General features: G+C 55.2%; 1 protein-coding gene across 5 annotated transcripts in view; it reads right to left on the minus strand.

Moving 5' to 3' along the window:
* Window positions 1-26,424, minus strand: part of CACNA2D2 (calcium voltage-gated channel auxiliary subunit alpha2delta 2) — a 180,604-nt gene that overhangs the window by 89,685 nt on the left and 64,495 nt on the right. For all 5 annotated transcript variants that reach the window (XM_035337765.1, XM_035337763.1, XM_035337764.1 and 2 more), the window contains exon 3: window positions 14,693-14,809. In XM_035337765.1, coding sequence (XP_035193656.1) covers window positions 14,693-14,809 — 117 coding nt within the window. The remainder of the gene's footprint in view (window positions 1-14,692; window positions 14,810-26,424) is intronic.

Raw genomic sequence — 26,424 nt, forward strand, 5'->3', positions numbered from 1 at the left:
ACAGCACTGGAGACGGAAGGATTGCCGGGAACAGAGCCAAAATCTTCCCATCACTGCTGGCTAAATCCTGCAGCTCAGTTCTGGAAGAATTTACAGCCCAGAACTCCAATAGGTTCCCCCTTGCCAAATCATCCTTAAACACAGCTCCAGACACTCCCAAGATTTACGGTATAATAGCTTAACACAGCAATCTTGGGGAGGGGGGAGAAGAAAAGGAAGAGAGAGAGAAGACATTGATGGAAGGAGCAAGGAGGAAAAGCTTTCAGTGAAGGAAAAGGTAGCTACAATACACCGGGCAAAAGTATACCACCAGCAATCAGGTCACAAAGAAATACCATTATTAATGATACACCGAACAGCAGACAGCTAGTGAGCTTTGGGCATATCCTGTTCCTTTAGCTCCTATTAAAACTCTGGTGGCAGCAAAGTCCTTCTGAAAATTCTGGTCCTGCCTCTCTGCCTCAACAAGATCTTAAAGGTGTGAACAACATGGCGCAGACCTTCGATGTGCCATTCCTCTTCTCATGCCCTTGGTGAGCAGGCACACATAAAGGAGGTGGTGGGTTTTGTTCTGGAGGAGCCAGAAGAATGTCAAAGCCTACAAGATATTTCCCTCTGGATGGATCTCCAAGAAAAAAAAACACACAACACAACCATCCTGTTTGTCGGGAGAATCTCGGTACAAGACATTTCAATACCATCTCTACCTCGCCCTCAATCCATGCGAGCAGTCCTAATTCTCCATCTCAGTCCTAGAAGGACCTGCAGCGCCGAACATCTGCACCCACAGGCAAACAGCAGCATGTTGTTAGCTGGGTATGTTAGCTGAACCGCCGGGCATCGCGAAATATCCTCTCCGATGTACAAAACACAAATGTTGAGTCTTCAAGGAAACAACAAAGCCTACGTGCCACAGCCTGACTCATCTCAAGAGAGTGCCCGTGGTGAAACGAGGACAAAGGAGCGGAGCAGCGTCCAGCCCAGACTCGGCCGTACCTGCCTGTCTGTACGCACCGACACCACGCGGCAACAACCGCGTTTCCTGAACGTAGCAGTGCCTCCCGCACCGAGAAGACGTGCAGATTCTGGGCGCCCCTCAGCCTGGTGACGTCTTCTGGTCAGGGGAGGCAGGTCCTGGGCTTGCAGGCAGCGAAGGGGCAGAAGCCAAGCCGAAACGATGCGTGTCCACTCGCCTCCAGGCAGTGGTAGGGATCCTGGCCAGCATCCCCCGACTGCTTTGGTGCTGGATCAGGGAGCCGTGTCCTCTTTGTTAAGAGATATAATAAGGCAAAATTGCTGTCCTAAATATTACTAAAGCACTGGCTGGCATGTTTAATAAACCTTTCCATTTGGGTAAATTAGCACTCATCTGGACAAGTGCTGAAGTGCTGCTGTTACTTGAAGAAAAAAATCTCAATGCTTGGAGTCTAATTTAAATAATTATCAGCGTATTTCTGCTCTGACTGTTTTGCTGAAATTACCAGGAGACTTGATGCAGTCTGCGTCTAAGTGCCTTTTGTCTGCACATAATTTACTGACCCCATTTCAGTCAAGCTTTTGGCCCGCTCGCTCCTGTGCTGGAGCGCTGCTCACCGTAACCAAAAGGGACGTTACAGCCAGACACAGTAAAATCGATAACAACTGATCTGCTTTTATAGATTCTGAAAGGGACCTTGGTAAGTTACCACCTCGCCTTCTCCACATCAGCTACGTCTCAGATCTGAAGTCTTCTTCCCTAGGTGGCCAGTTGAGGGCCACCAGGGTGCTCAGTGCCCTGCCGTGCCAGCAGGTCAACAAACCTGCGCGGTATCTGGACTTGTTCTGAAATATTGTACTAAAGGCAGCAGAAAGCCTCTGGAGGGTGGCTATCAGGTCCTGTCCCGGAGGTGGATGCAGCACCGAGAGGCAACGAGCCTGGCACGCAGGGACAGAATGGCCCTGGAGATCTGGCACCCACCTCCAGCCACGCTCTTAGAACGTTGCCTTGGGATCCAGCACACCAGCCGCAGCATTTTATTTCCTGCTAAGAAAACAGAGAAAACGCTCTTTTCCCCCATTTGTTGAAAAGCAGCACCGCCACTTGGCGTTGGCTGCTGCTCGGAGCCCGGGAGGGGGCGAGGGCTGCCCTGCAGAGATAAAGGTGACGCTCCCGGCTCTCTCCCCGCTTCCCAGGCTGCATAAGCATTCAGGCAGCGCTCCTGCCATCTGCACCTTATGGCTGCTGTGACTCGGCAAGCTTCCCTCCAGGGCACAGTCTGCGAACCTCACATCCACCAGCTCATCAATCCTCGGCTCTCATCAAAAGGCAAAACTTATAAACGGGCAAAGACGCTTCTCCCAGCTTTAATGGAGGCAGCTAAGGAGCTGTGATCATTCGATGTTTTCCAATGATAGCGGTGATGCCCGAGGCCAGCAATAATATTACCATGAAATAAATCTGCAGTGATATAATTAGCAGGGATGCTATTACAGCGCAGGTTTTAGGGATGCTCAGCACAGGAGCAAAGCAGGAACAAATTGGGACCTTGCAGAGGTGCTGGGTTTGAGTGGGAGATGGAGGGTGCGGGGGAAGAACCACCTCAAACAGCGCGGCAGTGGGGACTATCCGCAATGACCCGTACACAAATGAACCGTTCTCTTCAGAGGCCAGACATCATGGCAAGCATGGTTCTCTGCAAACCTAGGGGTTAAAGCCAGCCGACTTTCTTCTCACCACTCCAGACACCGATGACTTTTGAAGTCCTTGTGCAACGTTCAAGACAGCCAGGTCCTGATGAAACCCACAAAGCAGCGAGGAGGCAGTATCCAAACGTCCCTGCCGGGCGCAGGCTGCCGGGCTGCTCGCCCCTCCGTGCCGCGCTCACTGCGCGCCGCTGGGGACCGCAGCGTTAAGATCGCCTTTGCAAATCACTGCTTCGTACAGCCTCTGGCCTGTGATGCACTTTGGGGGTGTCTAAACGAGGACAGTAGATGGAGCAGATGGATGCAAAACGACGCAACTCTGAAGTCAGTCTGGAGGGAGGAGGAGGCTGCTGTTTTCTCTGGTACGCTGCAGGACAGCCCTGCATCAAACAAACAGCTGAGAGCAACATCCTGCTCGCGCTTCCACTGCTACCTATCAAAGGTAGACAAATACCACCAGAGAAAACTAGGAGGAAAAGATGGAAGTGTCCCAGATGGAGCCACGTTACTGATAACTGCTACGAAAAGAGCTGACACCAACCTGGTGGTTCCTCTGCTTTCAGACGCAGCACTAGAAGTAAGCATAATGGATACAACTAAAGCAAAGATGTTTTAGGAGCAATGCTCGTGGAGGAGGGGAAGGGAAAGAAGAAAGGCAACACACGGCTAGGGTCGATCCTCAGGACTGACGAGACCTCCCTCGGGTGGTGCTGTTACAGTGGCACGCGGGCAGCAAGGTGTTCCGCAGAGCTCCCGGAGGGCAGGGACACCCTGGAAGGGTTTCTGTCCCTGAGCAGGACGCAAACTTGGGAGCTGGGCCTTCTGTGCCAGCGCCCACACGGCATCACATTGCTTGGTTTAAAAAGTGACTTGCTGGGGGTGACTGTGCACCGACATCATCCTTCAACTCAGCCGGGCAGGAGCCGCCAGGGAGGAAAATGCTGAAGCAGGAAGGCTGTCCTCAGCTGAGGCTCCAAGACACTTCATAATTTTTAAGTGTGTTTCCAAATCTGCAGTCAAATCCTAAACCTTCCCTCTTTTTTCGCTACAATAAACTTTATCTTAGAACGTAATCTAGTAATAAAAAATGGTTTTAAAGTGATCTGACAAGCACTGGAAACCCCATTTCTCTTAGAGTGACAGCTCTATTTACAGCAGCGCATACATACACTGGTTTATATTCAACGTGCACTCCAGGCCCTCAAGGTTTGAGACGTATCCGCTCCATCCACTTGCAAGAAGCTGCTTCAGCAGTGAGAAGTTCCTCAGCAGGCACAAACCAGGGGCAAAGACTGCTTCCAGCCTGGGGTCTGTGCATCTTCCAGGACACGCTGGGGGAGCTCCTGCGTGGGAGAGCTGGCAAAAGCAAACACACAGGGCACTCTTAACCAAAACGCGCCAGGAAGTATCAAGGTGACCCAAAACCAGATCTTCTCACTCCAGCTGTGGTCTCGGTGGGACGCAGAGGTCTTGCAGAGAAAGTTGAAGCAGGTCCCAAACTGGCCAAGTTTTCTTTGAAATTGAATTGAATTCTAGGGGAAAGGTTGCACCGCAACCTCATGGCTCAGAAAAAATCTCGTGGAAGAGAGAAGGGGACCAAGCAAAGCCCAGCCCTGGCAGCCCAGTGCCGAGCTGCAGCATGAATTGGACTTGCCCTATTTCAGTAGGGCCTATTTCACGTTTTCTGTTAAAAAGTTTCACATCCAAAGCCTGCACGGGCCAGGAAACAATGGTGCCAAACCCAAACGGAGCACGGAGAAAGAGCTTGGAGCTCCAGGGAGATTTTATTGTAGCAGCTCAGCATGAAGGACACCTTGTAGCTGACGTCCCAGAAGTTAATTAGGAAGCACAGCTCCTGCTCCCAGCGGAATCAAGGACAAAGCGTGGTATCTCTAGGCCTCAGTTTCCCCATGCATAAAGCTGGAGCAGCCAGATGTCCTAAGGGAACACACCACTTGCCGCAATGAGCTTGGGAAGCCAAACTACCACCACCTGGAGGCTCGCTTACCTGCTTCCCTGCACCTCTAACTGCACCGCCATCTACCTTCTCTTCCCATCGTGGTTTCCCTCTGCCCCCCCAGATGCTGCAAAGCTTCTGCAGTCTCACCCGACCTCCTCAACCAGCAGAGACGTCTCCACTTGTGTGAGAGGAGAGGCAGGCATGGCTAAGGCTAGCCACAGAAACCGCTCGGACCCGAGTTTTCTCCCCATATAATTAGCTCATATAAAAGCTGTGCCATCTACTGGTGCGCAACAAGAAGCACTGCTCGCAGCACAACGTCTGTAAAGTTGTTGTTGCTACTACCTGCCACTTACTCTCCCGAAAAGCAGCAGCACGCAGGGCGCAGAAACGGCCGCAGGCGAGCAGCCGCGCTGCAGCGCTGCCCACCGGGGTCTGGGGGAGGCGGTCGGTGCCAGGCCTCGCGACCCCCTCGTGCCGGGGACCTGCCACCTCCTGCTTAGGGAAGTCTGCTCATTCTCGTGTCTGCAGGGAAGAAAAAAAAAAGCCAGGAATTTAAAATCGTTATTTTTCAAGGTTTGGGAAGACATCTGGGGCAGGTGACAATACCGACCCATGGCCGGCGGCCCCGCAGAGCTGAGAGCAGTGGAGCTGCCCCCCTACCCACAGCCCGGCCGCAGCTGCCCGCAGTGGCTGGTTTCTTGTACCAAGGGGCGCCGTGCTGCTTTTACGGGGACCCAAGGGCCGGCAGGCAGGGGCACGTCACTTTTTCAGGGCACGTTATTTTTATGGCAGTGGCAGGAAAGGCTTTCACTGATCCCAGGAAGCCTTCAGAGCGCCGCACTGGGCACAGGGGGCCGGGGCGTGTTAAGCACTGTGCCTGCTGCTGCAACCCCTCCGGCCACCGACGGCAGCTCTGCGAAGAGCAGACCACAGACTTTGGCACCAGACCTGCATTAAATTGATACCATCTCTTTAGCGTTATCTCTGGCTCTTTATCACAGTTGTACGTGCAATTTAGGTTCTTGCTGCCTTTTTTTGTTTCATTAAGATTTGCTAGCTGCCTGTCACAGCTGATTTACGCATTGCCACAGCATCACTCCGACACCTGATGGACATCGGCTGCCCTGGGAATCTCACGGCAGCTCCTTGCTGTGGGGCAGGGCCGGACACCGACGTGTTTCAGGCTCGCACGGCTGCGCAGAGGGAAAGCCACCCAGGTGCTCGGCAAGTGTCCCCTGTGCGAGCCGTAGGACACCCGCCAAGGTGAGCCCCGCCAGTGTTCTCTGCGTTTTGTGGGCTGCAGGAAGGGGCTTTGCCAAACCCGCTTTCTTTAGGAAAAGAAGGTGGGATTTGAAAAGAGCTTTTCAGAGAAAAAAGCCTCACGCAAGCCCATTAACCTGCAGGACCAAGCCTCCGCCCCCTCAGTCATCAGAGCCTTTAACTTCCCTACTTGTCCGTAAACAGAGCCATACAAATAATTGATTTTTTCGTTCAGCTAGGGATGAAACCCTTAAAAAATCCTCATTCAGCTGGAATTGAATTCAAAATGATTCAGTTTTTCTTCCCAGGTCAATTATTCCCACTCAATACAAGAGCCTTCCATCCCAGATGACGCATTTCGAGCATTCAGGGGAGAAGACATGAGAAGAAACCAGAGCACAAACGGGTGGGAGCCTTTTCTGGCCAAGACCTTGGCTTTAGCGAGCTCTCCAAGGACATGAGCAGCGCAGGGGCAGGGGCCGAGCTCCCTGGCACGGGGACCAGCTCCACAAACATGGGGCTGCATGCTCCCCGTACCATTGCCGGTAACCCCGGGGGAACAAAGACCCCCTTGCCCCCTCCGACCACGCACAACCTAGTCATGAGGCCGCAGGACAGGACACAGAAGCCACTCCAGCACCAGTCCGCCATGGAAATGAATTTTCTCATGCCGAATCTAACCAAGGAAATTCAAATAAATCCCCTTCTCGGTGGCACGGCTTCCTTTATTTTGCTACCATTGCAATCATTTCTTCCCGACTGTGTTCAAAATTTGCTTCACAAAGAATTAAACGATAATTTCCTTCCTTAGCACCAGCAGAGGAGACCCGCTCCTCTATCGCCTCACTCACCGTTTTGGCACCCTTCTATAAACCAGTAAGTTTTAGTCATCATCTTTTATCCTTCCAACAAGCCCCTTGTGCATGGAATAAGCCAGCCGCAAGGAGCTCGAGGCTCAGGACCAAGCTTTGAGATGGCCAAGGACTGCAAACACTTTGCATTTCCTTGCCAACGTCAATGGCTTTGGTTACCTTCACCTCTGCAGAGAGTGCTTCAGAAACCAGGAGAAACTGGAAAACAACACGCGAGCTGCTGTCAAAGCCACAACACGGCGTTTTAGGAAGGAAAGTGAAACGCTCTTTAAGCACAACTCATCGTCACCTGGCCTCAGAGGGCTCCGGGACCTCCATTTCTTCACTCGGGTGGTGCCGCACTGCTTTGGAGAGGTATGTGAGCCAGATGAGGTGAGGCAAGGCACACACGGCGATGAAAGCCAGGCAGAAAGGTCCCTTCCCATTGCAGGGAGCTCATGGCCTTCCTCCTCCTCCTCCTCCTCCTGGCTGCAGGAGCTCCCCGCGCGGAGCAGCCCTGCAGCGCTCCCATGTGCAGCTCCCTTCCCTCTGCACGCAGCGTGTGCCCGAGGGGGGACTTAGCAGGAGCCGCCCGGGTCGGACAGCTGTGCTAAGAGACGCGAGCCCATCTACGGCCCTGCTTCGGGCTCCCCTACTGCTCCCTTCACTCCTTGCCAGCAGCCCAAGGAGCCTGAAGGCTCGCAGCACACACATGGGGCTCGGACCCAGTGGGGAGACTCGCTGAAGGCTTCAGCAGGAGAGAAGCGCTGCGTTTCAGCCCCCCGCCCGCGGCTCGGGGCGCGTTTGTGCTGCTGAGACCCCGGCGGGGTCGGGGTCGTCCCAGCAGGACCGCAGCAGCGGCAGCAGCCCCGGTGCCCCGCGGAGCCCCGCAGCCGCAGAGCGCACCGGGCGCTCACGGAGCTGCAAGGCACGTGGGGCTGGGCTGCTGCCAGGCACTCGGGGGGGAAGAAAGGGAAACGCTCAACATAATCTGCATGAAAGTGCAGGAAGCCCTAAATCGCGTTAGCGCTATTAAGAAAGCCGGTTACATCGCTCAGCAAACTGGCCCAATACAGTTTTGATAGACTCGTTACGAACATCTGATTGTCCCTGATTAGATTAGACAATAAACCACCATCCTGGTGTGCGGGCATTGTTCGGCTCCCCTCTGCAATCTGTAAATTAGAACTCCAGACCTGGGAGATTGGATTCAAATTGGATTACTGGAGCAGGTCCAGCCCAAGAACAATCGTGCGGCAGAAGACGCGCGCGCACACACACACACACACGTGCACCAACGAGCGAACAAATAAATAAATAAACGGGGACAGTCGGCCAGGATTTGATTAGGAGGGAATTAAAAATAGAATTGGAACAAAAGGCACCAACCAGCAATCAGCAAAGTGGGAAGAGCGACGGATTTGTCACTATAGATTACTGAGGTGAAGAGGTAACATCTGTCCACGGCTGGTACTTCAGCCCGAGCAAGGTGGATGTCGGTTGTGGTCCCTCCTCCACCAGCGCCAAAGGGACGCAGGACGAAGCCAGGCTCGTGCCCGTCGCTGTGCAGCCGGAGCAGCGTGCGCGCGTGCCAGGTGTGCGTGGCGGAGCCCCCACAGCCCCCCAGGGACACAGGCAGCCTCCAGAACGACGGAGGAACAGCAAGCCGGGGTGCTTCCCACACCACGACAAGGTCAGAGCCTCCTCTGCTGACAGAGGCAGGAGCTGCTGGGAAGAGGGCTGTGAAATGCTTCACGGCATGCCAATTTTTGCAGCTCTTTAGACAAGTGAAACCTTTCATTGTCCCCATCAGGAAGCAGAAGAGCTGATAAAGACTCTGTTCGCCACATACCTGCAAGGGAAATCTCCGGGCTATCAGAATTGTTAAAGGGATAAACCTGTCCAATTAAATCCCCTCTGCACTTTTGATGTATGTTTGTGCCAGCTGTAAATGGAGCTTGGAACCTGTCCCAGCTGAGCAGCAGTGCACCGGGCGCTCAGCTGGGACTGAAACAACTGCACGGCCCCGCGGACCGGCTCCGGCCCCAAGAAGCTCCCTCGGGAAGCGCTTTGCAGCCACGCGCCCAGCTCCCTCTCGCCTTCCGTCAGAGGATCCTGAAGCACGGCCAAGAGCTGCCTACACCCTCACATCGGAAGGAATGAGCAAGGAAAAAACGCCAGGAAGCGGGAAAACCCAAAACGTGAGGGCGGTAGGTGGAAATCGGAGACAAAACTGAGAGATTTGCTTAAGGGACTCAGAAAACCCCAGCCTTACTCATCTCCAGACCAACGTCTTCCCTGCGCACCGAGTCCCGGCTCTTCCAGCCACCTCTCCTCAGGGTCCCAGGCAAAGGGAGGGGGGAACGGCACCACCTCCTAAAGCAGCGATCACTCAGACTCCCCAGCCCCAGGAAAGCCATGCAGCCATTCCTGCAACACACCTGCAGAAAACCAGAAAATCCCCAGATTTTTCCTTGGGGGTGCTTAAGGAAAGGTTGGGTGCGGTGCTTAGGGACATGGTTTAGTGGGTGCCAGGTGGACGGTTGGACCAGATGATCTCGGAGGTCTTTTCCAACCTCAGTGATTTCTGTGATTCATTTTTCCGCAAAAGAAAATGCCAAGTGCAGGTTTTCCTACTCTTCTTGCAGGAAAATCTCAAAGCCTTCAGTAAAAACATTGTGAGCTCTCACACCTCAGCTGAAGGAACAGGAGCGGTGAACCCTCCTACCAAAGCCCTCCTGTTCCCCCAGCGCTCAGCCCACACTGGAGCTAAATACATAGCAACAAAAACAGGCAGTTAAATTCCACAACAACAGAACCAACAAGAGCCGCAAACTTTTCCCCTAACCACTGGTAAGTGCCGATAGCTCTCACAGCAGCACGGAGCCGCGCTGGGTGCGCCAGCCCTGCTGCACGTACACACGTGTGCCGTATGTACGCGCAGACACCGCACAGCCTGGGACGTGAAATGCCACTTTGCTGCCCTTAGGCTCAACGTGTGGCACAGGTACCTGCATCCTACAGCGAGTCCCTGAATTCTTCGCCAGCCGACGCAAGAGCAGTTCCATCCCCAGGCTCTGCAGGTCGGCCCCGGCTCTGCCACGTGCACCGCAGCGGGATGAAGACCTGCTGGCGGCTGCGGCGCTCTCCGGGAGGACGAGGAGTTATTTCCAGTCGTGCCCGGGCACCGCTCCCAGGCGCAGACGCTTACTCTTATCTCGGTTACCGAACGCCAGAGGTAATTGCGTCCCCCGCACCCCGGCTGGTGCCCAGGACCGAAGAGCAGTGACAGATGCCACCCGCACGGAGGGACCTGGGGGTCCCCGAGAGCCAGGGCTGGGCCACCCCGAGCCCCTCTGCGGCTCCATCTCCGCCTCAGCGCCCTGCGGTGCCCGACGCCACAGTGTGCAGGTGTTTGTGCTGTGCTTTGTGGAGAGGGAGGTCTCCTGGAGACGGGGGAAGAACGCCAGCATAGACAGCAGTCTTCAGGCAGGTCACAGCGTATAAATAGCTCGCTTCAGGGCATAACCCACTTGGTAAACTGTGGGATGTGCCGTTCTCAGGAGGCAAGCAAATTGTCTGTGTTTAAATATGTGAAGGATGAAGCAGTCATCATCCCAAGCAGCCTTCACAAGAACTGCATAAAAAGGAGAAACAAGCCTAAAACATAGCCTAGGATCTAAAATTTCCATCTCTCAGCCGCCTCCTCCATCAGATCACAACTCCCTTCTCCCCCAGTCTGCGGAGCTTTGGGAAGGGACAGACTCTGCGGCACAGCTCGTGCACGTCACCTATTTAGACAGATCCGGGGTGCCCCAGACCTGAAGGAGAGGGGGAGCACTCCGAGATGGCGTGCCATCAACAACGACCTCCTCCTGGGGTTGCTCCCCACCACCAACCTTTTACTGCAGAGATGTTTTGTAGCAGAATTATCTCAGGCGTTCAGCTTGTGCAGCAGAAATAACGTCAAGCAACTCCTCAGCCACTTGCACTGACACTTTCCGAAGTCTTTCATCACCTCTCGCTTTGATCCAAGCTGTGTGAGTTTCCAGGACAGGTGGGGAAGCGGGTCCGGGCTGCGGAGATCTCCTCGGTGGTCACGGGCAGCCGATGGAGCTGGGGCCTGCAGGGACGCGGCGTGGCACCGAGGAGCCACCCGGGCCCAGGCCCCGGCACAGCATGAAGGAAGAAGGGCAGCAGCATGCCCTCGGAGGGAGGGAGGGACGGTGGGAAGTGCAGGGAAGGAGAGAAGCACTCGGGCATGCGGAGGAGACAGGTGGCTGGATACAATGGCACGGGAAGCTGGAGAATCGGGGAAAACGAGAAAGGCTGCACTGAGAGCAGACAACCAAAGGGCTTGAAGAATGCCCTTCAGGTTTGGGAACACAGAGGTGGCACCCACCCCATGCACTCCCCAGGTGACAGCTTTGCCCTGGCTCGGTCGTTCCCTGCCAGCAGCACACTCCAGCGGGGCAGGAGGCACTCCTGCCTCTCACATGCTCCGAGATCCGTCCAAGCCCACAGCGAAGCTGAAAGCAGGACTCCAGAAAGACAAAAACTAAGGCGGTGGGACTCCTAAACGAGTTCAGAGAAGTCCTAGCCTGTAGGTACATGTCTTCCAGGACACACAGAAAAGCCAGGATGGCTCCAATACACTGAGAAACCAAAGAAGAGGTAGAAAAATTAAGCTGGAAAAGAGTGGCAAGAGAGCGGGATTGGCAAACAAACAGCCTGTTGAATTCTAGTCTCAGAGGATGTCGAGCCATGAGCCAGCCAGCTGCGATTCCCAGCATAAGGAAAACACAACAGGGATGACACACAGGCATTAACTCCCCAGCAGTCATTTGGCAATCTGCCACCTCGCTCCTTTCCACAAGGTAAAAGAAGATGCTTTTCTTGGCCCTAACGAGCACAAGGTCATCAGCAAGAACAGCAGGAGCCCGTTGAGCTTGTACCCAGGCAGGCACCTACCTACCCTGCTCTTTCCTTACCCCTCAGCCCTGGAACTTCCTCATAATGCAATACTCCAGGTATAGTCACCATCGTCTCCTTCAGGAGTGACTCCATTTTAGCAGTACCGTTTATTTCCATTTCAAAGGAGAGGAGCTGTACTTTTAGCACTGAAGAGCACCTCTTTGACCTCCTCTCCTGCTGATGCGTGGGAGTAAGGGGGAGCTGGGAGCAGAGACCCTAAAGCAGACTGTGAGGGCAGGCTCAGAGCAATGAAGTCGTTGTGGAGAAAGGATGCTGGAGGACACTGGGGAAGAGGAAAGCTAGAGCTGATGCAAATCCCTGTCATGCAGAGCTGCTGCATGGGACACAAGGCAAAAGCCCCCTGGGAACCAGCTGTAGATGCTGTTCTGGGTGGCCTGGGTGGGAATTGCAAAAAGATCTTCCTAGGAATTTTTCTGTCCTATGATGAGACCAACATCAGGTATGATGGTCTGGAACAAGACGGGAAGGGCGGCATCCAAACAACCAGCTCCTCACAGATGGCTTATTTTTTGGAAGCAATCGCCCTCGCTGCCACACGCTCCTAGCTCCAGCACTCCTGTGAAACGTAGGCGGGAAGTCAGAGGTCCTGCAGCGCCAGCCCCGCGCCACGGCGCGGCACCACGGCCACCCAGCCGTCACCAAGCGTAGTGGTGTAGTGGCCTTGTGCTCCACTTCTGGTTCTAGAAACGCAACACACGAGGTAAGAAACCAAGTGTTATTAATAAATGCGCTGCACACAGCTGAACTTCCATACCGACGCGTTAATATTTTCACTAAGAAACCGAGGAAAGTGAGCTCTATGATGGCTGGACTGAATCACCACACAAATCAGAATGCCACTCCTGCACTGAGCATCCCTTGTGTGTGCCCAAAGGCTAGCTAGCACCGTCCTACAAAGCCTCATCAAAGCGCAGGAAACATCCCTTCCCTCTTCTGCAGGAAAGGAAGCAGGGAGGCAACTTTTCAGCAGAGCAAGTACACAAGTGGCGTGGCAATTTGTACTTCAAGGAGAGGCTCCGTTACTCCCTCCTCACCTGCCCTCCCTGATACGTGGAGTCCCACCTGATTCAGATGCTGAAAAATATATTTCACGAAGTCATCATCACTTTCGTGAGTCATGAGAGAAGGGAAGGAAATGACTCCGTGAGAGATGAATCAACTAAGGGGAGAGTTCAGACAGAAGAAAACACAGGCTGGAGAGGGGAATAAGCTGTGGGAGCCCCTCTCCTTTGGAGAAGCTTAGCACAGCGTGGAGGATATTCAGAAGGTCCAAATTCTCACCCATCAACTTCGCCATTTCCAGATGTTGGCAGCACCACCAACCCAAGACACCAAGCGTGCACATGTGAGCTGGATGTAAGAGCCTGCCCCATCCAGCAGCTGCGCTCTGAAGGAGTCCTCTTGGAAGAACTAATTCAGGTCAAAGGATTCCAAGTGTGAATTGCCCAACGAGTGCTGCCAGAATCACTCCTTTCGGTTAGGTCCAGCAGCAGGTGAGCCCTTAGCAATGCACCAGCCTCTCCTGGCCAAAAACCCAAAGGAAAAGGAAGTCCAGCTAGGAGACAAAAAGGATTATTTGTACCACAGACACGGGTCCTAGCACCAGAAGATGCACAAACTCTCTTTAAATCCATGAGTCATAGCAAAGGGTAAGAAAAAACATAGGCAGCTGGAATTCACATGCCACAGTGGAAACCGCTCAGCACAGTCATGCTGCACAGCTCTGCCTTGTTGCCCTGTCCATCACACCCTGTCCATCACACCCTGTCCATCACACCCTGTCCATCACACCCTGTCCATCACACCGGAGCCACATGCTGCCCAGGGGTGTATCACGTTTGCAGCCACCTTCTGTCACCTCTGTCTTCCTTGAGCTGGGAAGGGGCTGGGGCTGGGTGGGCTCTGGGGTCCCTTCCAACCCAACCACTCCTCCCCTCCCCACGAGGCTTTGTCCTGCGCTCCCACTCCTGCCTGTCAGGCCGAAGGGTGACCAGGAGTCTTTCTGGCCATCCCCCCTGTGCAGACACCAGCCACGCTACCTGCTCCAAGGCCTCCCTGTGTCCCTCACCCCACACGAGCACTTCCAGTTGGCCGTGCTGCCAGACGTGCCCTGCGCAGCTCCATGCTGCTCGCTGCAGGCAGGTATTGGAGAGGCCACTACAGCTCCAGGATGTGAAAATCCCACGGCTCCCCCACCCCATGGCAGCAGTGAGGGTGTCTCCGTTTCTCCAGGAAGGCGGTGGCTTGTCTCTGCCCGGCGGTAGGGCAGAACCCCGCTGCTGCCTTGTTACAGCCACTGCCGGGTTTTACTGCGCCGGCACCACGAGCAGATTACCTGGCTCCGCTACAGATAAAGTGAACTCATTTTAAAAGGAGCATTACAAAATAGGACAGTAGATTGGAATTGTACGTAGGCACCCATAAGGGCAACTCACACATGCAGTCAATCACAGGATTCAAGTGCCAGGCACCAGCACAAACATTTCAGTTCATGCTCTCCTAAGCAGGAAAAAAAAAACCCTACTTGTCTGAAACGCTTTCATAAGCTATTGTAGGCACACTGGAAGCACCTTTGCTCCCACTTACCACATACCCAGTTAAATGACTGGGTAGAATTTGCTGCCAGGCTTTTGCTGTCACTCGTATTCTTGTGGCAGCACCTTCAGGTGTTAACGTGACAGTGGGAGAAGATAAAAATCCAGAAAATAAAAATCCAGAAGATACCTACAGGAGACCCACACTGCCTTGCACGACAGCTGAGACACATTCCAGAACACATCCGTATGAATAAGTGCAATTGCAGGATGCAGTTCCCAGAAAAGGCCACACAACCATGGAAATTACTTTGAAGCCGCGATCGTAACGCTGCAACAGCATCAAACACCTTTCGTAAAACTGGATATATCAGTCAGAGCATTATCACACAGGCCCGTCGTCTTACCTTTAAAGCACGGACTTTCTTGGCCAGTAGGCTCTCGATGTCTCCTGCAACCTTCTCCACTAACTTCCTGGGCACATTCTCCTTGACTTCAAACAGGTTTCTGTTCTCGTTGTAGATCTAAGAAGGAAAGCAGAAGGCAGGCAGTCAGTATTGCAGAGAGGTACAGCAGCCTTGCCACAGAAAAGCCAGACCTCTACTGCAGAAGAGCTTCAGCCACATGGATTAGGCAACAATGCAAGCTGTGGAAATACGGCGGTGGAAGGCTTTGCAACCAACAGAACACAAGGCACCTGCTTTATGGCTTCTCTCCTTCACACGTGCTGGCCACAAGCATCCCCTCACAAAAAGCCGAGCTGCCCACCTCGCTGCCCGCACCCAGCTCTGCTGGGCTGAACCAGCAGTCCCGCAGAGCCACCACGCTTCCTCCTGTGCTCTTCCACATCTGCACACACCCCTACGGCCACTGACAGCTCCCACGTCCCCTCCCAGGGGCACTTCCAGCATTTTGCAAGTGCAAGTCCAAGGGCACCGAGCCCGCTGGAGTTGAAGAAGTGTTTGGACAACGCCGTCAGACACAGGGCTTGATTTTGGGGTTGTCCTCTGTGGAGCCAGGAGTTGTACTCAGTGATCCTTGAGGGTCCCTTCCCACTCGGGATATTCTGGGGTGCGATGAGCCCCCTGACTGCTGGACCTTTGCCCCGCACAGTGCATCAGCCCTGCCCCAGCAGGAGGGGATCAGTCCCGGCACAAGGCTTCTGAATCACCGACCTCTCGGTCACCTCCTCGGAGCATTTTCTGATTTGTTAGCTCTCTGTCTGCACAATCAGGTGCAACCAATACAGGGAGGAGGAGAAGGGCTTTTTGCAATCATCTGAGATTAGAAAGAAGTCCGCATGATTTAACTGTTCTTAAATAAGATGCATGAAGAAAATCAGGCGGCGCACACCACAGACCTTCTGCCTCTCTCTGAATATTCCTGGGCTACTTGCAAGTACCGGGACTTCCAGACATGAAGATGTCCGGCAGCAGAAAGCCCTCCAAGGAGACCCAGGCCTCCCCAGGGACACAGCTGACTCCACGCTTCACTGCAACTTCCGCGCCACGCACGCCTAGCCCCAGCCCGAGCCTGCTTGTCTTGGGGAGTTGCGTCCCACCTGCCCGGGGGACACGACGACATTCTTTGCTGGAGCTTTATTAGAAGGCAAAGGAAGAGAGAAGCTGGTACAGAAACCATCCCAGCTCACAAAGCACCTGCCTGACCCTGCCCTGCTCTGCCTCGGCTCTCAGAGCAGCACCAAAATGCAAACAGCTTCCATGAGACCGAGGCCAGCCTCGGAAATGTCCACGGTCAGCCCAGCTGCGTGAGGGAAGGAGCAGGCTCAGGCCTGGCTGGGACCCCAGCAGGTTGGTGCCACCACAGCTGTGTCCCTTGGCTATGGCAGAGGTGAAAGGAACCACGGTGGTGAGACGGGGCACAGCACGCAGGTCAGGAACAGGATGGAAACACCACAGGAGACGCAGTTCTGGTACGTTGTGGAATTACTTATCCCACCTTTTTTTCTTTTCCAGAAAGTAATGAGCTGAGCTGGAAGCAGCCCTGCTCACTGAAAAGCAGCTGAGTAAGGGTCTGCCCCCCGGCCTCCACTTGCCCTTTGTGGTTAAACACCGTGGTTTCAGAGGTTGAAGCCGCAGGAGAATGCTCTGAACAAAGCAAAAGGATGCTCTTTTGGCTTTGCACGGTCCCTCCAGACCCACGGGGTTAATCTGCAGGCTTCAACTGCTTTCTGCAAGTCTTGCTGCAGTCCCTGCTCTGCCCGAGCTCCTCCTTTCTTCTACACCACTGCGAAATTCCTAACCAGACTCCTCCCTCCCCAGCCTGGTACCCAGGCACACCATCCCTCCATCCCAGCTCTGCTCCAGGCACCCGGTTTTCCACATCCCCAAACCCAACCAAACCCTGCGGGATTCAGGCCATGGCCCCGCGCTGCTGGGACTCCTCCACCCGTGGGACCGCGCGCAGAAGGCTCAGAGCCGCTCGCTCCTGAAGCTGCTGGAGAAAACTGCACGGTGCCACGGTGCAGAGCTGGGTTTCAGGTGTCCCACCCCAGGCAAAGCTGCGGGCTGCAAAGCACGTCCCGCCAGCAGCAGCAGGTCCTGCTCCGGAGAAAAGCGTCTCACGTCAGCACACAGAAGGTTAAAGCGGGGAAAACTCGGCACAAAGCACTATTCTCTCATAGTCTTTTTTCCCTTTGGTAAGCACAACAAAATAATGTGTTTGGAAGGCGCGCGCTACCTCCAGCTGAGCAGCGGCAATTAGGAAAGCGAAGAGGAGCAATCTTCAAGGAGAACGCTTTGGGTAAGGAGGGCGTCCTGACATGAGTGCTCTCCTATTATGAAACAGAAAATCAGCTCCTATTGGTTACGGACAGAAATGGTGCCTGTCCGCAAGGGAGGAGAAACGGAAAAAGAAACCGGGAGATGTTCCTCCGCGCGCCCTGCTGCTGCGGAGCTCTGCAGCCGGCCTGGCCAAGCAGTTCGTCAGCGCTAATTAGAGCAATCCAGCATGAATTAACGGTGACCATACGTGCATGAGAGCGTACAGGGCAGGCAGGGGGGTGGATGGTAGCGCTCCAGGCAAGGAGGGTAGGATGGAAATGCTCCAGTGGGACAATTCGCTTTGGGTCGCTCAGAGCCCGGCCACCCTTTACCTGTGTAGGGTGACATTTCCCAGACATTTCCCAGACCGGGCTTTTCCTCAAGCTGAACGTGAGGGGGAATTTACTGGCTAACGAAAGATCCTTCAGCTACAAAGGAATCTTTGCTTAGTCATTTCTGCACTTAGTTTCGTCCACACCAGACAGCCATTCTCATTGAAATTCTCCTCTGACCCGGTGCTCTGGGACACAGCTTTGAAACCTGTACCAGCAGTGACCCCGGGGTCACGGCACCGCCGCTGCTGGCTGCACACAGAGGGCTCCGGCGCGGCCGTACCGGCGCTCGTGGGGAGGAGGGCTGGCGGCCCTTCCCCTGAGGCACCCAGGGGAGCATCAGCACAGCGGGGATGGGGACCGAGAGCCAGGTCATGGCTGCAGACCTCGGGCAGGAGCGTGGGGAGCGCCGGGGCTGGACGCGGGAGCCAGGGGGCTAGGCACGGCCGTGGGAAGGGGCCCAGCAGGGGAAGCAGGCTGAGCTGGGACCTGGCAGGAGCCAGGGAAATATTAACCTGGGCAAAACGACAGAAACTACTGAGCTGGAATTAAAAAAAAAAAAAAGAAAAAAAAGAAAGAAATGGTGGCAGGTGAGGGGGGCAGGAAAATCAAACACCTCGAGCCAGCCCATTTTCATCCAAAACGCTTCGAAGTGTAGTGCAATTGTAAGCAGCTGAGGAGATCTCCAGCAGCAGAGCGCTAAGTAGCCTTACTAAAAGGCAGAGCTGGTAACACAACCAATTATCAATACGCATTCGCAGCAGCAACGGTATAATCGAAGAAGCAGATCTGATACTGCCTGAGAACATTCATTCTCTAAATTCACTTGTTTGCCTTGCTCCTCAGGCACAACAAACGATGCTCATCTCTGCTATTAATTCCCTCTGAGCCTATACATCCAGTGAGCTGTCAGGGCTTAGAGAAAGCATTTGCCACTTCCCAACTCCCTGCGCGCCCCCGGCACCGTGACGCCCCGCAGCCCGAGGAAGACGGCAGCGGGTGCAGACACGCTCCGTTCCCCCTGGGGCTCCATCGCCACGCGCTCAGCTGCCCCGAGGGAGACCCAGCGCCTCCCCACGGGTCGGGGTACCTGATGATGGAGCGTGAAGGCAAGTGAGTTCTGGGGGAGCTCCCTGCATGGCGCCGTTACCACAGGTGCTTTTGGGCAGCTCTAACAGGAAATATTTTGTCTCCAGCCGCAGCCTCCAGCCTCCTTGGCCAGGGCAACGGAGAGGCTGATGTGGGAGGGACAACCTCCATCCAAACCAGACCCCTTCTCCTTCCCCATCCTGCCCAGCTCCGTTGCGCATCCCACAAGAGGAGGCCCTTCCCTGAAAGCAAGCAGAGGGGCTGCACCCTCCTCTACGCGCTCAGCACCACCCCTGTGCCAAGAGTCCCCCTCTGCCCCTCCAAAAGAAGCCACCAACACACAAAAAGCCGAGCCGAGCCACGGCACCAGGCACAGCCGCTCCGCCAGCACCTCCCAGCCCTGCCGGCCCAGGACACGGGACGTGCCCACGGCTCGAGCCCCAGCCACCAGGAGAGGCTGCAGTGCTCCGCCCTGTGCTGTGCGGAGCAGTCATCTCCCAGGTTTTTTTTCCCCTGTATGAGTCCCATACGCCTGGCTTGGGCAGCTGACATTTCATCACAGTGCAAAGCTGGCAGGTTGCAAAAAAGCAGAGCACTACATGCAGCAGAGGAGCGGGCTGCTTTGCTGCCCCTGCCACGACACGCCTAAAAGGACGGGTCCTTCAGGGGAGGGAGGCCACAGACCAAAGTGCACCCCTCAAGGCACCACAGCCCTGTCCTCTGCACCCTGCCTGCACCAGAGGTGGGGCTGTGCCATGTCACACCCTACAAAGGCCACACGCCAGAAAAATAAAAGGTTTTTCCCCTGGACATTATTACAGGGCAGCAGGGGACGGCGATATCCTCCTGCTCAAGGGATATTTCAAACTCCTGCAGCCAGACCTGCGCTGATCAGCTTCACGTAGTGACCCAGATACCATCTCTGCAAAGGGAATCGGTTGCTGCAGCAAAGACTGCAGCAGGACACCCTCCCTTGGAGGCCCTGCCTGCTCGGGCACTCATCCAGCGCCTCTCCTGGGGCGCTGGGACCTGTTGGTCCCCAGCAGACAGGCGGCAGCCTGGCCCTTTCCAAGTTTCGCTTCTCGTGGGGTCCTGCCGTGTGCTCGCAGTTCGAGGTGTTACCGACCTGCAGCAGCGGCAACCCTGCAGCAAACTGGCTCGGGCTTGGGTGCACAGAGCTGACCCCTCCAACAGAGAGCAGCCTAGGGGAGAATTATCCAGCAAGGTAAATGACTGGCAAGAGCAGCTACGTGAGAGCACTGCGAGATGGTCCACGCTGAGCGGGGAGCACTGAGGCTAAGCAAGAGGTGGGGAAAAGGAGCACAAAACCCCGCAGATCCTGCTGGAAGAAAAGGACCGCTCGGGGCTGCAGGTGGAGAGCTGAGACAGCACGATTCCCATCTCACCCCTAGTCCCTGCTGCACCCACTCTGTTAAATTTCATCGTCTGGTGCTTATATTTCTTGCCCTGATGGCAATCATTGCGGTGTCTATATTGCATTAGCAGGATGTCAGCCTCGGCGTAGCGTCAGGGACGATCAAGCAGGCGGCGATAAGAGCGATGCCGGCCCGGCTGGCAGCCCGCCGGGACGAGCGGTGCTGCCTGCAGCGGCTTAGAGGGGAAGGCGGAGAAGGGGAGGCAGCAGCAGTGAGCAGCGGGGCCGCAGCCCAGCGGGGGCTCTGGGAGCCCACCCCAGCCTCTCCCCGAGGACACCCCGAGGACACGGCTCCGCCAGCACTGCCCCGAGCCCAGGGGCTCCCCGCGCCGCCCCCTCGGGCAGCCGGATCCTGCGGAGGCCGCGCTGCCCCTCACCACCTCCTCTGCCTTGCCCTCAGCGCGAGCCGCTGCCCCCAGCCTGCGGATGTGCTCGAGAGGGAGAGCAGGAAGCAAACAGCTTGACATTTCCTAACCCCATCTCCCTCTCCTCACGCAACGCCACTTCCCTGCTGCGCTCCTTCCTTCCACACACCTAATGACGAGAGCGCCATCCAAGCAGCTCTTCAGCGCTCTCCCGCAGCAGCGGGACAGGGAAACGTGCCGTTGGGCTGCTCCTCAGGGATGGCCGGCTATAATCGGAGCAAACAAACCATGGAACTCATGTCTCCATCCTTCACTAAAGAGCCTGCTAACAGGCGGCAGAGGAAACCAGGGACAGACGGGAGGGCAGCCACCCACCCAGGGACAAAGGTGGCACCTCGCATGGCACCGGCCCCCACAGCTCCCATCCTCTGCTGGACTGCTGCTCCCTCCCTCCAGGATCAGAGGCCTCTGTGGATGAGACTTGAGGCCTGCCAGCCCCGAAGCGGGCCTGAGACTGCTATGCACAATTTAGCAGCTAGACAGGGATAAAGGGCTATGCGCGGTTAGCCTGGATTATATAAAACCTCTCCCGGCCTGGGAAGCTGATTTCAGCCTTCAGCAGCCCAAACCCCTGTCCAGGGAGCGCTCGGACCGATAGACCTGCCTGGGCATCCGCAAAGACCGAATCTCTTCGGTCTACCGGGTTATTCAGTAACACCCAGCTCCAAATTCGGTCTTCTCCTTTCAGATGAAGCGCCTTGAAAATAAATCCTGACGGTGCTGGAAAGGCCGGGGCTCAGTCGGGATGCCCGCTCTGCCCAGGTGTTTCTTGCACACCCGGAGCTGCTCGGACGGCGTGGGTCTGGCTGCCAGGCCAGGGCTCAAGCCCACCACCGCCTGCTGCGCAAAGAGGTAACGGAGAAAGCAGCCACAGGATCTCCGAGCCATGCCCAAATGCACTCCGAGATCACACGATCTCTAAAAATATACAGTAAATGCAACAAACAAGCCAAAACAAAAAATAACCTGATCTTTGCCTCTAGCTGTTCTCTTGGTGATCCAGCACATAAGAACAAGCTTTAGAAAGGAAAATAAAGTATTTTTGAAATGCATCTGAACAGCTTTCCTTCAGGATATATGCAGAAGAGTTTAACCGGCTTCATTAAACCACATCTATACAGAACAGCTGTAAATCTTTAGATCAGCACCACTAAAATTGTGCCTAGAATACCCCAGGAGGGATGCTCTCGTGGATAGAGATGTACTGCGCTGCGGTATTGCCTCTTCATACTGCTCCTATCAGGACGGGTGCCTCTGCACTATGGATCATGCCCCATTTACCCAATTGTCACCATGAGAATAAAATTATGTTGTACCAAAGCAAGGGATGTATCAGATCAAGAGGTACATTGATAAAGCAGTGCAAATCCTTCCACGTGAAGCTCTTCCACAAATGCACGCTTGATTTATATCGGTTCAACTCAACTCAATTTCCTGCCGGTTTACCTATAAGCAAGGATTAAAATCAATTTCAGAATGGGTCGTCAGTTTAACTACAAAAAAACTCAAAAGAGCTCCTCTGGGCAGGCAGCACGCGCCCCGCTGGAGCACCACGGCCGTATCTTGCAGGCTTTTCTTCTGCCTAAGCACCAATGAGAGTTAACATTCACCTCGCAGCGCCTTCTCTTCCCGGTGATGGCTACCACAGGCCGAGCGCGGCCCTCAGCTGCAGCGATGTAAACTCAGGGTAACTCCTCTGACGTGGAATTACACTAAATCCCTTATTAGAGGTACAGAGATTGAAATCTAGGCCAGCACACATCAGCAAACAGCAACAGTCACCCCTACAGTTTTCTGCAGTGTAATGATGTATTAAAAAAAAAAAAAAGCTGCACTTTTAAAAATAGCAACTTTGCAATTCTCCTTACCTTTTGATGTAGGTTTTGGGGCTCTCTCTGATCTTCAGGGACTCACGTTCACAAGCTTTTCTCCCTAATCTCCAGCACTAGAAGCATTTCTGTAAACCCACAGACACTTGGGAGCAGGGCTGGGAGAGACCCGTGCCTAATCCATCCCTCCAGCTCACGCAGGACCGCCCCAGCCGCGCTGCTCCAAAGCCCTTCTCTTACCCACTGCGAGGCAGAGCCCAGCGACCCAGCTGATCTCCTCCAGCATCTTCCTAGCCAGCCTGTTGGAAAGCTGTGAGCAGTGTCTAATATGAAGTCCTCTCTGCTGGGGCAGAGGCTCGTTAAGTTTTTGTTGTATCCCCACGGGAAACGGAGAGCAGATTTGTGGACAGTTTTCTTCCACGCATTTCCAAGTTTATCCCTTCTCCTGTTGGTGCTCCCTGAGCTACTGGGGTGGGGCGAGAAACCGAGACTTTAACAAAAATACACCAAATACCTAGAGATTTACTTAACAAGGTGACCACCTGCTTCAGTTTTCAGCACAGTCATTGGAGAGGTGTGGGGCAGGACGGGCATGCACCCACATAGATCCCACAGGATCTCTCTTCTGAAGTCAACCTCCAGAGAGCCAACATCTGAACGGAGAAACTCCATGGAAAGACTTAGAAAGCTCCGCAGCATCACAGAAAGGAGGGCTGGGAGGGATCACATCAACCTGGGTAGTCCCAAGCTCCTCACATACCCCCGCTGAAGGCGGGATGGATACATCATTTCTAGCACAACTATCCCTGTTACTCCTAACGTGCTTCTCTGGTCTGTTCTTTAGGTCACCCAGTGATGGAGATCTCACCGCTCCACAAGAGAAAATGCCCCCCGAGGTCCCACGATCTTACTCGAAAACTTCTTACAATGCCTAATTTGAAAATCCCTTGCTGCAATTTAGAGCAATGTTCTTGGTGGAAGGATCCAGAATTAAGGAAGAGCAGGCACTTCTGCCCCGTGCTGCGGTGCCCCGTTACACATACAAGGATTCACGCCCCCCTTTAGTTCCTACTCTTCTGGGCTAAAAACCTCGATCGCTTTTGCTCTTTCCCCATAAGGCGGCGTTTGCCATTCAGGTGTCTTGGGTTAAAACAACAGTTAGGGCAACAAGCAGGAGGTGCAGTTGGCTGATTCTTCGCCAGGGTGCTGTGCAGAGCAGCCCACCAACACGTTGTCCAGGCAGCCACCAAAGCCGGGCGCCTTCGACCAGATGCCCAAGAACAAGGCCCTGGGGAAACAGAGCAGGAGCAAGGCGAAGGGATGAAACGGAGCAGGAGCCCAAGTCATGAGCAGAACAAGGTACAGTACTTTTCGACGGAAGGGCAGAGATGGTACAAGGGTGCTCTGAGCAGGCGTGAGGAACCCTGAGACCCCAGGCCGGGATGTGACTGCCGGCGAGAGCAGCCTGCCGCCGGCCCTGGAGTAACGGAGCGGCGGGTAAATATCAGCTCTGACGGGGGGCTCTGACTGCATCCGTCTCTGCCATGTCCCACCCCTCCATCTTCCTCATCGTCACACCCAAAATACGTGATTATGGCAGTGAAAAACTGCAGAGGTCAGCCAGGGGCAGCTGTTAGCCCCGGCCTGCTGCTGCAGCCCCCCGCTCTAGGCTACGTCGGCGCAGGCTCTGCCAGCACACGGCCCCGCAGAGCCGTGCAGGGAAGCTGTCACTGCCCGGCCCCGGCAGCCTGCTGAGGAGCCCTTCGAATTGAAGAGAAAATACGGCGGGGACCTCCCAGCAGAGCAGCAGCTCGCCCTCCTGATCAGCACCTGGGGGGGTAACGATGGTGCGGGCAAATCCTCCTCCATCAGCCCCGAATGGTGCGGCAGTGGCCTGAGGGCTCTCCCGTCCTCCCCCCGGCTCCAGACAGGTTTCCTCCGTATGAGAGAGGGCCGGGGCAGAGGAGAACACTGTCCTGCTGCCAGCTGCACGCAACCAGCGTGGGTGAGCCGCTCACCGGGAGCCACGCTGCGGGGTCTGGACGGGGAGGGTGGGCTGAGCTGCTCTGCCCGGCAGGGCCGCACGTCCAGGCTTTGTCCTGGGGTACGTGCAGGCTGCGAGCCCAGAGGGGAGGCAGCAGGCCGACCCCTAACCCCAGCACCACTCCCGGCGGTCAGTAACTCTGCCTGCATTTGGTACCAGGATTGCAAGAGGCAGACAAGGGCTTGGCCCCCGGATCCCGCTGAGCTGGGGGCAGCCGGGCACCCTGACCTACCTGATGGACTCACACGGGCCCACGTCGGCACCTGCACCCTCGCTTGCCTCGTCCTCTCCATCTCCAGACCCCTCCCAGTACTCCAGGGCCCTGCTCCCCGCTGTCCCAGCCCTCTCCCCCTGCACCCGCAGGCGAAGGCACGGCTGCAGATGTACCTGTTAGCACGGGAGGGGCTCCCCACACAGCTCTGCCCCTGCACTTCGCTGCTTCGGCTCCACACCTGCGCTCTCCCCACCACGGTGCTGTCTTAATTAAGCTTTAGACACAAACGGGGAGTGATTGTCTGACACTTAGGGAAGAGAGAGGGGACCCGGCGTGCCTTCCCTTCACCACGTGCACGGCACCGCCTTGTCTGTATGATCTCGGGCAAATCATCTTCTGGTGTCTGAACTTCTCAGTGACAACAATCCTGACCTCCCTCTTTGAAAATATCTATCATTAATTTTTGCAAAGTGTTGCGGAAGCCTTAGAGGAACAGCAGCATATGAAGGCAGAGTATTATTATTCCATCGGGAGCCTCCAGGGACCGAAAGGCACAATAAAGCTACGAGCAGAAACCAAGCTCTTGGACGTCTCCAGCCAGACCCACAAAATACCAGCAGATCATTTCAGATCTTTCCATCTGAATTAGGAAATGGGCACGTGGCCTCTCATCACGCACCCAGAGCCCTGCCACTCGGATCTACGATACCACGACCAGGGGAGAGCAAGACAGGGGATGGATTCAGATCCACCCTGCGTAGGAAAACGTTTTGGAACTGCATCGGGCAGCGTGTGCAGGAAGTATTAGTCTCCTGCTGTTCCAACAGAAAGTTAATCAGGGACAGAAATTAATCCCTCCTGACAGCATGCTGCCAATTTCTGATTTCATCCCCATTTGCTTGTGGCTTATCATCAGGGGAATGGGAAACTTGTAGCACAGACAAGCCTGCCACATGCCTCCCCGTCTGGGAAAGGCTCACGCACGCCAGCCACGGCTTCCCTTGCACTCCAAGCAACACGTACGTGCCTCGTGCGTGCGCTCCCTCACACCCGTGCAGACTCACCCGCCACCACGCAGGAGGAGAGCTGTGTTTGTGCCCCGGGTAACGTGCGTGCCCAGCCGACAGCTTTACTGCAGGACGGTGGGAAGAAGCGGGGAGAACAAGAACCAGAAGACAGAAACCCTCTCCCTGGAGGGACAGTGCCAGAAGAGCAAAGTGGCATTTACAGATCGTAAGCGCTTCCCTCTCCCCCTCTCCGCTCCCTTGCCCAGAATGTTAATTAGCGTTACTCAAACAGCAGCAGCGCAAGCTGCAACACCAGCAGCTCCGACTGCTTTAAGGGCAACCTGGTTGTGAATTCTTCCCGCCGAGACGTTTAAATGAAAACGTGGAGACGGACAGCGATGCAGCAGGTGCCTTTCAATGCCACCTTATAACTTTCCTCCCAAAGCGAAGGAGCGAGCCCCAGACACCGCTGTGTGCCAGGGCCGTGGGACTCAGCCTCCTGCTCCCGATGCTTTTACCCTACAGCAGCTGCTCCCAAGGCAGCGGATCCTGGATGGGGCCCCGCAGCACGGCACCAGCACCGTGCTCACCCCTGGCAGCCCGAAACGTCGCCGCTGCCGGGCCAGCCCGAGGGCTGCTCTGCAGCAGAGCTTAGCCAAGCACGTAGAGAAAAGCAGGTTGGCAACTCAGCTCCTAAGCAATAGCGCTGACTGCTTTCGTATCGTAAAACCAGACATTGATATAGACCACAAATATCCTTGTGTGTTCGGATGATCAATAGACAGCTTAAAGGACGGCCAAATTTTCACCACAAGCATTGCAATGGGAAACGTGCCTCACATTTCACTTCTCCCTTCTCCACCACCTGTAAGTCTCCTCACCCAACTTATCCAAACCACCGCCTCCATCAGGAAAATCCTCAGCCTCGAGCCATCAGCCCCGCATCGCAGCACACCCAGGGCCACAGGTTACGGAGGCAGG

Source organism: Oxyura jamaicensis, chromosome 12 (assembly GCF_011077185.1).
Source record: "Oxyura jamaicensis isolate SHBP4307 breed ruddy duck chromosome 12, BPBGC_Ojam_1.0, whole genome shotgun sequence".
Lineage (NCBI taxonomy): Eukaryota > Metazoa > Chordata > Aves > Anseriformes > Anatidae > Oxyura > Oxyura jamaicensis.